Below are 13,257 nucleotides of genomic sequence, written 5' to 3'. Positions count from 1 at the left end.
GATAAATGTCCGGTCATTCGCGTGGAGGATGGCATTTCCGGACTGCGACGTTGTGACGGATGCCGAGGACGTTGCAACCGTACGAGATAGGAGCTCTCAAGAAAACCCCCTGGCAACCGCAAAGACGCCATCTGACGACGAATATAACTGTCATGGATGCCTCAAAGATGAGGAGACACGCTCGCTCTCCTTGAACGTCGTTCTCGCATTATACCACACACTCTCTTTCAATCACTTCGATTTGGCTGGTCCAGTCGACTATCACACTCTCTCAAAATGACCAACTACAACACTATGTACGAGAAGAAGCATGATTTGCTACCACAGTCGCCTCGCTGGGCGCAAGAACCAGCATTTTACCACATACGAACATACAGCAGCACAAGAGCGAGAGCCGCGAGGCTGCCAGCTCTCATTGCAGCTTTCATCTTTGCCAGTATCACATTTGTGTTCTTTACAGGGACCGGCCCAGACATGTCATCCACACCAGTTACACAGACAGTACCAGGCAACGTACACCTTCTCATACCGGCTTCAGGAAAAGATGAGAATCTCTGCAAGGCTATCGTCGGAGCAGCTGTTCTCGGATACCCTTCACCAAAAGTCCTCAACTGGGGCAAGACATTCAACGACGCGCACCTCGTCTCTGGAGGTTCCCACATTGCTAAGATTAGCGGTGTATCTTCATATCTCGAGAGCCTTTCTCCGGAACAAGACGAGGACCTGATCATCATGACTGATGGTTACGATACCTGGTTCCAACTGAGGCCTGAGACCCTCATCGAACGCTACTTTGACATCAATCGCCGAGCAAACGAACGCATTCGTCGCGAACTCGGTGATCATGTCGTCAGCACGAACAAGATTGAGCAAAAGATTGTTTTCTCTGCGCAGAAGAGATGTTGGCCTTGGGCAGCAGATGCAGCACCTTGTTATGCCGTTCCGAATTCGACTCTACCTGAGGATATCTTCGGACCCGACACTGACACAGACGTTGGAGACCGAAACCCATACCTCAAGTTCCGTCCACGCTACCTCAACTCTGGAGTTGTAGTTGGCACAGCCGGTGCCATGCGTGTGATGTTCACTGAAGCCTTGAACCGTGCGAAGAAGGATCCCAACTTCGGTAGCGATCAAAACATCTTCGGTTCAATCTTCGGCGACCAAGAAGTATACCGCGAAGTTGTGCGACAAAGAGACATGTCTTGGACGGATCACATCAGCCTCCGCAGCGAAGATCCCAGACGAGGCTCAATTCGCGAGCAAGATCTCGAAGCTGTGAGAAACATGACCAGAAGTATGGAATTTGGCATCGGTCTCGACTACGAGGGCTCCATCTCCTTACCCACTGTATTCTCTGAAGACGACACAGAGTGGGTCAACTTCGACAATACGCCTTGGGTGGACTTCTATAACGTCAAGCGCAACATCGATAAATCACAGAACAAGCTCGTCTTGCACCAGGATATCGCAAAGACACCCGCACCATTCCACAGCAATGGTACCGATGATTTAGAAGCAAAAGAGTGGGCTCAAGTGCCATTGTTTACCAACGTGCCCACTGGCTACACTCCTGCAATCATTCACCATAATGCTCATCGCGATGGCATGAAGAATCTCCGTCGCAAGGTTTGGGACAAGATTTGGTTCCAACCTTACGCTCGTGTTCTCATGGACCAATACATGGATACTCCCCTCACGACTCTGGCAGTCGCAGGAGGCAGACAATGGAGGAACAGTGATGAATGGAAGGGCGGTGTTCGGGATGATGTTGGTGCTTGGTTGCCATACCAGGATGTTTGTGGTGGAACGGAAGATGAAGTCTTCAGAGACGGAAATGGACCTTGGATTGCGCAAGCGCACGCTTGATTTACTTTTGCAAATTGTTGATTTAGCTAGACATGAATACAAACTTACGACATATTGGGCTTGACGGCCTATACAACATATTCTTTGAACCTCCTCGCCCCAAAAAAACAATGTGGATGGATAGTATATTTCTGCTTCGATGCTGACTATAAAATCTGTCCTCCCACTAGTCAATTATCTCCATCCTTAACAGTAATCTCTGAGAAGTTGTATGAATGCATACGCGGTGTTGCGATTTTAGCCGTTTTGCCGCACGGGATTTGAAGAATCGCGGGAAACTGACGGGCAACTTTCGGGAAATGCAAACTATGACTCCCAGCTACGGAGCAATTTAGCTTGCAAATTCTGTCATATTTCCGACAACGCTCAAAGGCGCAAGGCGCAAAGAGTCATCTAGGAAACATGTAGTCCTCTTCTGCACCTCGCTGTGATACAGGAGTATCATCAGCCAATCTATACATCGAATTATCTGGATCACAATGGGCAAACAACCATCTGTGGAATTGACGAGTCTCGGGCTCGCTTCCGGTACTACTACCAGAACTCCTTCGATTTCAGGCCCATCGAACGAATGTAATCCTCAGCCTGTCAACACTGATTTGGAAGCATCATCTGATGATGAGACACCTCTCAACGACGAAGCGAAGGCCATTCTCTCCAAAGGACGAACAATCGTTGTCATTGCACAATTAGTCGGCGTACAACTCTTCTCCAGTTTCTGCAATGGCATTATTGTGATTGGTCTCCCCGCTATAGCAAAGGCACTGGAAATGGAAGCCGGACTGCAACTTTGGCCGACTTCTGTATTCTATCTTACTGCCGGATCGTGTCTCATGTTGGCTGGATCCCTGGCTGATGTTCTCGGAACACGGCCATTGATTTTGTCTGCGAATATCCTGCTTGCCGTCAGCGCTCTGGCTTGTGGTCTCGCGCGCAATGGAGGTGAAATCATTGCGTTCCGTGGATTGCAGGGAGTTGCCAATGCTATGGCTGTTCCAGCTTCGGTGTCTATGATCTCGACAAGTGTTGAAGATGGTCAACGCCGCAATATGGGATTTTCTTGTCTAGGCTTCGCGGGGCCTCTCGGATTTTTGCTTGGCCTGATTCTGGGTGGTGTGTTTGTTGACGGTGTTGGATGGCGTCCAGCCTTCTATCTCGTGGCTGCCGCAAGTTTCACCTTGGGTCTTGTCGGATTCTGGGCACTGCCAAAGAATTCGCGTCCGCACCCTAGACGCAGCATTAAGAAGCAGTTGGCTTCTGAGATTGACTGGGTCGGAACGATCATCTCGACTACTGGTCTTGTGGCTATCTCATATGCTTTGGCGTGAGTTTTCATTGTTCGAACTTGATGGTATGATATACTGACATGACTTACAGCACATTGTCGGCCAGCGTTCACAACATCAAGACTGCAACCACCATTTCACTTTTGGTTGTTGGTATTGCTACCGTTCCTGCCTTTATATGCTGGATGGCATGGCAAGAGAAGACTGGAAAACCTGCTCTCATTCCAAACTCTTTCTGGCAAAATCTCAGCTTTACCAGTGTTTGTATCATGATTCTCTTCAGCACTGCCGTCATCAATGGTATGGAGGTCTATGTCAGCTTGTTGTAAGTTCATACACCCACAACTTACCTAGGCGCAAAGACTAACTCAATACTAGCTTCCAGCAAGTTCAAGGCTTGTCGGCGCTTGGAGCTTCCATCCGCATTCTACCTGCTCTGATCACAGCAGTCATGATCAACATTTCCACCGGCTACTTTGTAAACCGCATGCCCGTCGTATGGATTGTATTAGCTTCTTGCGGACTCACCTCCATATCACCCATGTTGATGGCCATCATAAACCCTCGCTGGACATACTGGAAAATGGCATTTTTCGCTCAAGTAAGCACAGCCCTTCGACCTTCCGAATCAGAGCATCCTCTAACATCATCAACCACAGCTTCTCCAAGGCATCAGTGTAAACGTCCTCTTCACAGTCGGTCTCCTCATCATCTCCTCCATCTTCCCCCTCCGCACACAAGCACTAGGCGGTGCCGTCTTCAACACTTGCGCTCAATTGGGGACTTCGATCGGTCTCACTATCACCTCCGTCATTGCGGATTCCAGAACAGCCGCTTCGGGGATTGCGGATAAGACGTCGCCTGATGCGTTGATGACTGGTTACCGAGCGGTGTTTTGGGCACTGTTTGCTTGGATGATTATCGTGTTGTTGGCGGGTGTGTTTGGGTTGAGGAAGGTGGGGAAGATTGGTGTTAAAAGGGATTGAAGAAGATGTGAATGTGTTTTCGTGGATGCAGATGTTGTGGTTGTGGTTTGACGTGTGGATGTCGCTTTTGAGTTATATCACCACGGCTCATTGCGAAAGTTCAATCTTGTTCGGAATATTATTATTCGACTCTTCATCAGAACCAGGGACATGTATATATAACGCAAACACGATATCCGAAAACCTCTTTGTTCTTGATATTGGATATTCCGTTTACCCCAGATGAAGACCAGACGAGCGATGATGCTCACTTCCAAAACTTGCGATGGTTTGTCGAAGAAAAGAAAGAATGCTTGTACATGGATACAAGTGATTTTGTGGCTTGCCGAGAAGTAGCTTGTACCTGTACCACGGGACTTGTTTTCAAGGTATCCGTTCCTTGGTCAACGTCACTCGGTCTTGGATGCAGAATGAACTACCAATGCTGCAAGCCTCATTTCTGGCAGAAGAAACACTTTACGATCCGCACAAACAAGCAAGTAAAAGGAAAAGCACGAAGGAAATACGTTGTAAAATGTAAAGGCAATATTCACATGCCATATTAAGATCATTGGGTATATACAAAAACGAGTCAGATCACAGCTGTACTCGTGTGGGAAAACAAGAAACATTTAAATCATGATAAAAAGCATCTATGCCTTCTCAAGCATCTCATCGCTGGGAGCGACAGAGGTCTTGCCCTCGGCCTCAGCCTTGGAGCGAGCGGCATCCCAGTCGCCATTTTGCTGGCTGATCATGGGGCGGTAAGCTTTGCTCTTCCATGCCTTGCCGACAGTGTTGTAAAGCTCGTTGACCTCCTCGAGGGAAAGATCCTTGGTCTCGTAGATGAAGGCCCAGACGAAAGCGACGGCGATCCAGCAGAAACCACCCCAGATCCAGAAGATGTTGGGGCCGAGGTTGGCGTATTGAACCTCAGTGAGGTAAGGGGTGATGAAAGCGAGGAGCCAGTTGAAGAACCAGTTGGCGGCGGTGGTCATAGAAAGACACTTGGCGCGGACCTTGAGAGGGAAGATCTCGCCAGTGACGACCCAAGCTGCGGGACCGAAGGTGGAGGCGAAGAAGAAGATGTAGATGCAGATGAAGGCGAATTGGGCGCAGGCGGAGGTGTAGTCGGTGGGAGATGTTGCGACACCAGCGGCTGCGACAATGTACTGCGAGATACCCATACCGAGAGCACCGGCAAGGAGGACGGGACGACGACCGAAGCGGTCAATGGCCCAGAGACCAGGGAAGGTGGAGATGACGTTGATAACGTTGGTGATGACGGAGAGGATGAAGGCACTGGGCAGCCACTGGATGGAAGGGTCGGCAGGAGCGTTTCTGCTGAAGTAGGAGGTACCGTAGTAGAAGATGAAGTTGACACCAACAAGCTGCTGGAGAGACTGGAGGGCAATACCGGTGAAAGTACGCTTGCCAGTGTTGCCCTTGAAGCACTCGAGGTAGGAAGCAGTTCCGAGAGACATCTCATACTCGTAGTTGGCGGTGATCTCAGCAAGCTCGGCGGTGAGAGCGGGGTGGTCCTCGGGAAGGCGGCGGAGGAAGTGAAGCGACTTTCTGGCTTGTTCTTGCTTGTTCTTCTTGATCAAGAAACGAGGGGTTTCGGGGAGGAAGAACATTCCAATGCAGAGAATGAGCGACCAGGCGAATTGGATGGCGAGAGGGATACGGTACGAGCCACTGTCGCCGCGGTCCTTGGTGGCTGGAGAATGTCAGTACTTGTAGTCAGAGATGAAGAGTGAACGACATACCATAGTTGATGAGGGAGGCCAAAAGCAGACCAATGGTGATACAAAGCTGGTAAGAACCAATGATGAAACCACGAATCCACTTGGGCAGAGTCTCGGCTTGGTACATAGGAATCTGAACAGAGACGAGACCGACACCGAGACCAGCGAAGAATCTACCAGCAATGAACATACTCTGTTCGGTGGAAGCGACCTGAAGAATGACACCAAGGTTGAATGGAATGGCGGCGCAGATGATGATACCCCACTTGCGGCCAGTGTAGTCGGCGATCAGACCAGCAGCGAGAGCACCAACGAAGGTACCGACTGAGAGAATGGAGACAATGAGGGAGATCTTTCCACTGGCGGCAGGGTCGTTGAATTGTTCGATCCAGTAAGGCATTTCTTGGATTCCTGGAATTTTGTTAGAACTTTTACTTCCTCTAAATGACGAGGGTTTTAGGCACCTGAGATAGTTCCTGTGTCGTAACCGTAGAGAATACCAGCAAAGGCAGCAAAGGCACCGACCATGATGGAAGGCCATGCGGCACCGACCTCATCGTCGGGCTTTTTCAACGACAAAAAACCCATGATTGTGTGTTTTTCCGGGGTAGTAGTATGGGCACGAGTGAATGGGAATGTCGTATGAGGAGACCACGCGGAGAAGAAGAAGTTGCAAGCGATTGGAAAAAAACGATGATCACTGACCTGTATGGACTGGCAGGTCGCATGCTTCTTATAGAGGAACGGCTTCCAGCGGCACCCACCTACGCACGCCACGCTTTCTGGAAATCAGCAGGAAATTGGCGCCCAGTGCATGGATCGGGAGCCAAACCCACATCGTAAGTCCCGTGTGTTCAAAGAGTCAAAACCGTCAGCTAAACGCGGAGCGCAAGCCTCGCAAGACGAAGGTTTGGAGGATTGGCAACCGAATCGCGGGGCTTGGCCTGGAAGTAGAGTGCACTCCCCATGGCACGCTAGACGTCATGCATGTTTCCGTGTGGTGTTAGACGACACGCGAGCGCCTGTGCGGTGAGGGCTTCTTGTTACATCGCAGCGGTTCCTGCGAAATTATCGGACCGGGACCTGGTCTATCCGCACAACGACTCCATATGGAGACCGGAAGATGCAGAATACCACCGAGGACAAGGCCGAATTGTCGGGGGTTGATGGTGGAGACGTGGGGGGCATCCACATCTAGAGTTTCTGATGCGAATCCTGCGAGAGCCTGAAGAGTTGTGTTGATGTCGTTGAAGTTGACTTCAACAGCATGCTCTTCTGTCGCAAGCGATGGTGAAGGTTTGAGATGCGGAAATAACGATCGCAGTGTGTTTAGCCAAAAGAAGGTGTTTGGAAGAGCCGATGGAAGGCGTCAAATGGCGCATCAGGCGTCTGTCTTGTTCGCGCCACCCGCGTTGTCGCTTGGCGCTCGTGAAAAAGTTCCAACAACAGTCAACAAAGGATCCCGAGCCGAGTCCGTGACCTCCTGACACGGGGTCATGTTCCAAGAGGTCGTCGTTAAAACCACCCCGGGTCCCGCAAAGCATTGCTGCGGAGCAATAGTGTCGGTGGTATCGCGGTCGCAATCAAAAGCTGCTGACTTGACGACTGGAGATTGAGGAGAGGCCAACCCCCCGACTCTCTCCCCCAACTGTTCGGCTCCATCAACTCCAGTCTCCATGCGAATCAGTCCTGTTTCGCGACCCTCGCATCCCCCATCCTGATCCTCCGCAACTCCCTCGTGCTCTCTCCAGCCTGCCGCGAAAAGGACCGAATATGTCTCCAACCATGAGATCTGGATCGTGGAGTCATTCTAGGGAGCATCATCAAGAGCTGGAATCCTGCGTCCAGTGGTATCGGACCACCACAGGAGATGTCGCGTAAGAGAATACGCTGGACTCTTCGAGAAACGACACACGACAAGAGATTCTCAGAGACGTCTTACTGTGCCATATATGTGCAGAGCAGTCTTGTACGACTCGGACCGAGAGATCGCTGTTGGCCAACAAATCTGGCAATCTCGGAAGAGAAATTTCCTGATTCGACGCTTCGAGATCCGCCTCTTGGATGAACTTGCCAACATCGACAGACAACGCGGCGAGCTCAAGGTAGGTTCTTCGCAAGACTACGCCGACCGCAGCCTTTCTCGGTCCATGAAGGTGAGCCAGGATACTTCAAGGTAAGCACCTTTGTGCAAGGCAAGGGGAGAATAAAAAGACAACAGCGCGAAAGCTCGACTTCATGTTTTCATACCCGTGCTATGTTGGTACACTTCCAAATGCAAGATCGCAAACCACAAAGTCGAAAGACCCCCCCAGACCATCGGGAACAAACCCCACACCACGCTCAACAGTTACCATCATCGAAGCAACGCAAGACAGGATTCTTGGACGACTACCAAGACCACAGGTCAAAGCCTCAGCATCGCCGCCATAATCAACACTGCAACCGACATGTCAGAACATTCGAAACAAAACAGAAGGGAACAAAACCAAACACTTACTAGCAACTACCAAGACAAGCCTCGGCATCATGCAAGAAAGCATACCTCTCACCCTCAGGAGGCACACTATCAGTCGGATCGCCATTGGCCCTGAAAGTGCCACAAGTAGGCTCATGACCCTGAAGATTGAACTCGCGCCCGCAAACCTTGAGAGGGCTGTCTGCAGTCGAGGCACAGAAATCTCCTTCTCCGAAAAGGAATTGATGCTGATTGCAGTCTTTGGGGTTACCGTCGGGGCAGTCTTCCGATTCGGAGGTCATGATGTCGGCGCTCATTGCTGCGCTGGGGGCGAGCTGGGGTTGGCCGGAGAAGAAGGAGTGTTCGACTGCTTTGATGCGGAAGTTGAGAGCCTGCGAGGCAAGCGCATAGGCGATGAAGGAGCCGAGGAGTTTGGTGGAAACCATTGTTGCTTGAGTATAATAGGTTTTGAACATATGGAAGAGAGGAGAGGAGGTGAATGATTGATTGATGAATGAGAGGTGAGTAAAGTTTCTACTTCTTATATTCTTCTGTGACACCTCGTCGTCGCATTCAAATGATCCAAATGTACTAGCAGTATCTCCAACTTGTCGTCAGCGTACATGATAATGTGTCATGCCTCTCTTCTGCCATCTTGGCCCTCATGCTTTGTAGAGTGGTTGTTCGATGGTAAATGCAATCCTTCTAGTGGTGAAACTTGTAGTTCTGGGAATTGATGTTGATCTCATTCTTCTTACATCGTCTTCCTGTATTTGACAGTCATGTTGGAAGTGTCAATTATGTATGTTTACCAAGAACAGTAAGTATGATGATCATGCTACCTAGTCTGTGGTTTAGATCCTACCCAGCTCTTCCCACCCGTTCTCGTCCGGTGTCTTTTTTCTCCACTGCTCGATGGTCAATCCTTACACATCTAACACTATGATCGTCGGAGCTGCAGATGTATACTTGATCGTCCGGATTCCTACCTTTGTTGGTTTAGTGAACATTATCCTTGGAGCGAGGTAAGTGGCAGTGAAGCTCGATTGATTTGGCAGGGTAGCCCTGCTAGCAACTTTTGCATCGACATATCAGTTGGTGACTAAGGCATGTAAACTATCTCATTGAGCTGAAGGACATGTTTCGCTATAAATCCGCTTCCTATTAGAGTATCATGTAGTTGTTCTATCCCGGGATGCGCTTCATATCGATCGGCTCGAATTTCTAGGCCGACTTTTCCGCCAGCACCAGCATTTCACAGGAACAGACGATATTGCATCTATAGTAATAATCGCATCCGTGAACCAAACGATCTCTTGCAATCACTTGATCTTTTCCATAAAACAAAGATATAGCAACAAAAAAAACAAGACACAAACACAAAACATGAACTCATCAATTCATCGGCAAGGAAAACACATGATACGACTCCGATACTAAACTATTCTCCGAACGCCGACATCAACACCCCTCGTTCCCAACACTCCGATATCATTATGCAAGGTACGACGACAAGTATGCACAAACCAAAGCCCCAACGGACCGTACCGCTGCACAGCACAAACACACGGCACACCACCCTTCCCATCCCCTGCCGTAAGTCCCTTACCGCACATGCCGAAAAACAAGCCACAAATGTTTTTCTTAACCTCTGTTGCTTATATTTCGCACCTCCATATCTGTACAGTAAAAAATGCATGCAATATATATCTCCGCAAAGGAGTGATTTCGTAGATGTGTTAAAACATGTCAATAATGCAGATCCAGGATTTGAAAAGAAGCTTTGATCACTACGTCCTGTGTTTCCCTGAAATACGCAAATACGCATAACTCCTTACCCGAGAGTCCGGACAACAAGGGGAAAAAGAAAAAAGGACCGACTTTTCCATGGCGTCGAGAGTTCGAGAACGAAAAGCATGGGTCTTCTTCTTCTTCTTCTTCTTCTTCGGTTGTCTCGACCACATGGGAAATATAGAGCATAGCTACCTATATTGGTCTGGGGTTCTCTGGAGATGCGAGCCGATGGGAAAGTGGGATCCGATCAGAAAAATCAGGCGAGGTGATTAGATGGTGGTACGCCTGATCGCTGATAAATCCTCAATCTCATCGAGCAGGTGTTGCGCATGGTAACACAGCAAAACTCGCGTCGAAATCTTGATACCAAAGTCGCGATTGCAAGCATAACGAAAAGCGGAAAAGTGCAAGTTGTGTGAAGTGTAGAGAGTTGGTATTTCATTGACGTTCCGAAATAATAAAAAAAGAAAGACGTGACAAGTTATTTATATACATGAATTCCCCTCATGAGGGAAAGAGTAATAGGACAGCAAAAAAGGGGGTATCGTACGCGCTCGCAGAGTCGATCAAGCATAAGCTTCTTGAGAGCAAGTAAAAGGCGATCTCACAGAGCCAGAAGCGTAAGAATCAACAATATCCTTGACACTGGCATAAGTACCGCAGCCGAGAATGGTCAAACCGATGACAAAGCAAAGTGCGTTGAGAGCGGAAAGTGCAATGTTCTTCTTGCTGGCATTCCACTTGCCCTCCTTGATCAGAAGGAACCAGAAGAGAGCGGGGAAGTAGAAACTGAAGCCTGAGATGAAGAGGGCGGAGGTGATACCGAGCAAGTCGCTGAAGAAGGGGATGGCTTCGGCGATGACCCAGGCGAGGACGATCTGGGCGACGAGGACGAAGATCCAGACGATCCAGCCCTGCTTGGTGTTGGTGTAGCGGATGGGCGAGTTCTTGAAGAAACGGCCAATCAGGTAACGTCCGACGACGGTGGCGTTGATGGATCCTGAGATGAAGATAACGGGGAGAGCAACACCGAAAGCAACACGGGTGACGATGTGACTACCAGACAACAAAGCAGGAGATGCGACATCAGTACCGACGAAAGCGTAGATCAGAGCACCGGTAACAGTGTAGATGATGATCTCGATGATACCAAGAGCCCAGATGGACTTGACGTAGTCCTTGGGAGTGTGCAATTCAGCCATGAAGGAGAACTGGCAAATGGCGAAGGAGTAGGCAAAGACAATGTTGGTGACTGCGAGGAAAGCAGATTGGAAGGTGATGTCGGCTGGGGGCCAAGCACTCCACTCAACAGCAGACAGACCACCGGGTGCATCGGAAGACTGAATTCCAGTCGCAATAATGGTGATACCGATGGCGCCAATAATGGAAGCGAAATCGATGTATCCAAGAATGGCGAATTCGGCAAAAGTAGGAGGAATAGCCAGAAGGAAGAGAAGAATGGCCGAGATGACGGACCAGACAAGGGCGCAAACCTTCGGGTCGTCGACAATGCGAATCCATGCGATGGTGCCGGTAAGAGTGTGCGAAGCCGAGAGAAGGATCAAATGGAGGGTGAACATGGCTCCGACAATTTCCATGCCGACGCGACCAAACATGAGACCGACAGCATCCGAGTAGTGCTCAACGTGAGGGAACTTGATCTTGACTTGTCCGACGACGTAACTCGTGTAGATGGCGAGAATACCGATGCCGACGGAAAGAATGACACCCGCGACCATGCCGACTGCAGCAAAGGCAGCAGGGACCGACAGCGCACCAAGAGCGATGGCCTCGACAATCAGACAGATGGTCAGACGCTTCCATCCCAACTTCTTGAACTTGGCCTCTCCCTCCTCGAGTGTGGCCGTCTTTTCCAGATCAGGTGCGCCGACCTTATCGGCCGAACCAGCCTTGCTCATGCTGTCCTCGTAGTGGGGAGGCATGTTGGCGAGGTTGCCACCAAAGGGACCGAATCGGGCAGCGTCGGGGTGTTCTGGTAGAGACATGTGTGACAGGGTGGGTGACTGAGGGGAAGGGAGCTGGGGATGGGCTCGCTCTTGAAGTAGCAAAGGATTGTAAGCCTATCAGCGACGTAAGCTACCGATTGGCAAATGCGATTGTGTGGGATTTTGAATGCAGAAGGAGCAGCACTGTGCAGGTCGGGGAGAGTTGACGAATGGCGAGGTTTCTGTTACGCACCTTTTACGCGTTGATATTTGCAGCCGAGCAGCAAGAAGCCAAGACAGATGTTGAGCTCTGAAATTGGATCGAGCAGCTAGAAGACAAAGCTTGGACTGACAAGTAGGGCGTGCTTGTAGTGCTTAGGGCGTGCTGTAGGGCGTGGTACGACTTGTTCTACGTGACGACTTGTGGTCGAGCAGTTTGTTCTTGCAGTGGAAAGAAGTCTACGTCAAGGAGAAGAGGATGGAAGAGAAAGAGATGACTGCTTGAGAAAAGCAAGTCGCTGCTTACCATAGACTTACCGTGAGATCCGGACTTGATGAGTTACTGTGACAAAGCAATACCCGCATACGTGCGCTATGGTCGGTCGTCGATTGCGGGTTTTGCAGCGGTCCTTTTGACTTCGGGGGAAGGAGATTCCGACTTGTCGAGCAAATTTTCTACACCATGACGTCGCCGAGAAGTCCGAGCTGTCTGCGCGCCGGCGCCGAAGAGGCACACCACCAGGCCTGAACATCACCTTAGCAATGCTCGGACGCGCTCGCCGGTGGGTTTCGATCAGTCAAAACATCTTCAATTGCTTCGCCGTCGCGCTGTTGTTCTCCGCATTCTGTTATCGAGAAGAAAATCAGTGGCCTGTTCGAGTCGCATGCCGACTTGCTCGCACAGCACGCGAGTCGGACCTGTCAAAGCATAAAATCAGCCAATAGCCGTTGCCGCCGGTCGAGTTTCACTTTCTCGCGGTCTTCGTGCCGATTGTGCTGCCGACTTTCGGCTACGAGTCGGCAAGACCCTTCCGTCTTGGGCAAGGTATCAACATCACCACTCCGAGCTGTATGCGACGGCAGCGACGGTTAAAGCATAGCATACCTCTTCACAATCGTGTGTCTTGTTCGTAGTTGTTTTCCAGGCGCATGGCGTGAGGTCAAGTATCCAGCCTTGTCCAGATTAAGCTC

At 50.1% G+C, this 13,257-nt stretch overlaps 5 protein-coding genes across 5 annotated transcripts; 2 read left to right on the top strand and 3 right to left on the bottom strand.

The window, feature by feature from the left end:
• The first annotated feature begins 176 nt into the window (after positions 1–176).
• On the top strand, positions 177–1,947 carry M438DRAFT_347614 (uncharacterized protein). Its single transcript, XM_029905941.1, has one exon. The coding sequence runs from the start codon at positions 277–279 to the stop codon at positions 1,867–1,869; it is 1,593 nt and encodes a 530-aa protein (XP_029758070.1). The 5' UTR covers positions 177–276; the 3' UTR covers positions 1,870–1,947.
• Positions 1,948–2,247: 300 nt separating this feature from the next.
• M438DRAFT_323377 (MFS general substrate transporter) lies at positions 2,248–4,338 on the top strand. Its single transcript, XM_029903006.1, has 4 exons — positions 2,248–3,193; positions 3,247–3,480; positions 3,534–3,756; positions 3,815–4,338. Exons 1-4 carry the CDS (start codon positions 2,349–2,351, stop codon positions 4,139–4,141), a joined length of 1,629 nt encoding a protein of 542 aa, XP_029758069.1. The 5' UTR covers positions 2,248–2,348; the 3' UTR covers positions 4,142–4,338.
• Positions 4,339–4,676: 338 nt separating this feature from the next.
• M438DRAFT_407534 (putative transporter) lies at positions 4,677–6,700 on the bottom strand. The gene is made up of 3 exons (XM_029909901.1): positions 6,333–6,700; positions 5,890–6,279; positions 4,677–5,840 (listed from the first exon to the last, which is right to left on the bottom strand). Exons 1-3 carry the CDS (start codon positions 6,454–6,456, stop codon positions 4,774–4,776), a joined length of 1,581 nt encoding a protein of 526 aa, XP_029758068.1. The 5' UTR covers positions 6,457–6,700; the 3' UTR covers positions 4,677–4,773.
• Positions 6,701–8,123: 1,423 nt separating this feature from the next.
• M438DRAFT_407533 (uncharacterized protein) lies at positions 8,124–8,848 on the bottom strand (the record flags this gene model as incomplete). The annotated part of the gene is made up of 2 exons (XM_029909900.1): positions 8,414–8,848; positions 8,124–8,307 (listed from the first exon to the last, which is right to left on the bottom strand). The coding sequence occupies exons 1-2, from the start codon at positions 8,800–8,802 to the stop codon at positions 8,124–8,126; spliced, it is 573 nt and encodes a 190-aa protein (XP_029758067.1). The 5' UTR covers positions 8,803–8,848.
• A 1,838-nt stretch (positions 8,849–10,686) lies between these two features.
• Positions 10,687–12,063, bottom strand: M438DRAFT_278516 (N amino acid transport system protein; the record flags this gene model as incomplete). The annotated part of the gene is made up of 1 exon (XM_029901011.1): positions 10,687–12,063. One exon carries the CDS (start codon positions 12,061–12,063, stop codon positions 10,687–10,689), a length of 1,377 nt encoding a protein of 458 aa, XP_029758066.1.
• Positions 12,064–13,257: the final 1,194 nt, after the last annotated feature.

The sequence above is a fragment of the Aureobasidium pullulans genome, assembly GCF_000721785.1.
Source record: "Aureobasidium pullulans EXF-150 unplaced genomic scaffold scaffold_16, whole genome shotgun sequence".
Taxonomy (NCBI): domain Eukaryota; kingdom Fungi; phylum Ascomycota; class Dothideomycetes; order Dothideales; family Saccotheciaceae; genus Aureobasidium; species Aureobasidium pullulans.
Note: the sequence above shows the minus strand (reverse complement) of the source record. Positions and strands in the feature narration are given on the sequence as shown.

Bases quoted from the DNA above. Each gene is read 5' to 3' on its own strand.
- M438DRAFT_347614 (XM_029905941.1), top strand. From the start codon at position 277: ATGACCAACTACAACACTATGTACGAGAAGAAGCATGATTTGCTACCA.
- M438DRAFT_407534 (XM_029909901.1), bottom strand. From the start codon at position 6,456: ATGGGTTTTTTGTCGTTGAAAAAGCCCGACGATGAGGTCGGTGCCGCA. The intron at 6,280-6,332 runs GTGCCTAAAACC...ACAAAATTCCAG, and splicing joins CGACACAGGAACTATCTCAG to GAATCCAAGAAATGCCTTAC. The intron at 5,841-5,889 runs GTATGTCGTTCA...GACATTCTCCAG, and splicing joins GGCCTCCCTCATCAACTATG to CCACCAAGGACCGCGGCGAC.
- M438DRAFT_323377 (XM_029903006.1), top strand. From the start codon at position 2,349: ATGGGCAAACAACCATCTGTGGAATTGACGAGTCTCGGGCTCGCTTCC. The intron at 3,194-3,246 runs GTGAGTTTTCAT...CATGACTTACAG, and splicing joins GCTATCTCATATGCTTTGGC to CACATTGTCGGCCAGCGTTC. The intron at 3,481-3,533 runs GTAAGTTCATAC...ACTCAATACTAG, and splicing joins GAGGTCTATGTCAGCTTGTT to CTTCCAGCAAGTTCAAGGCT.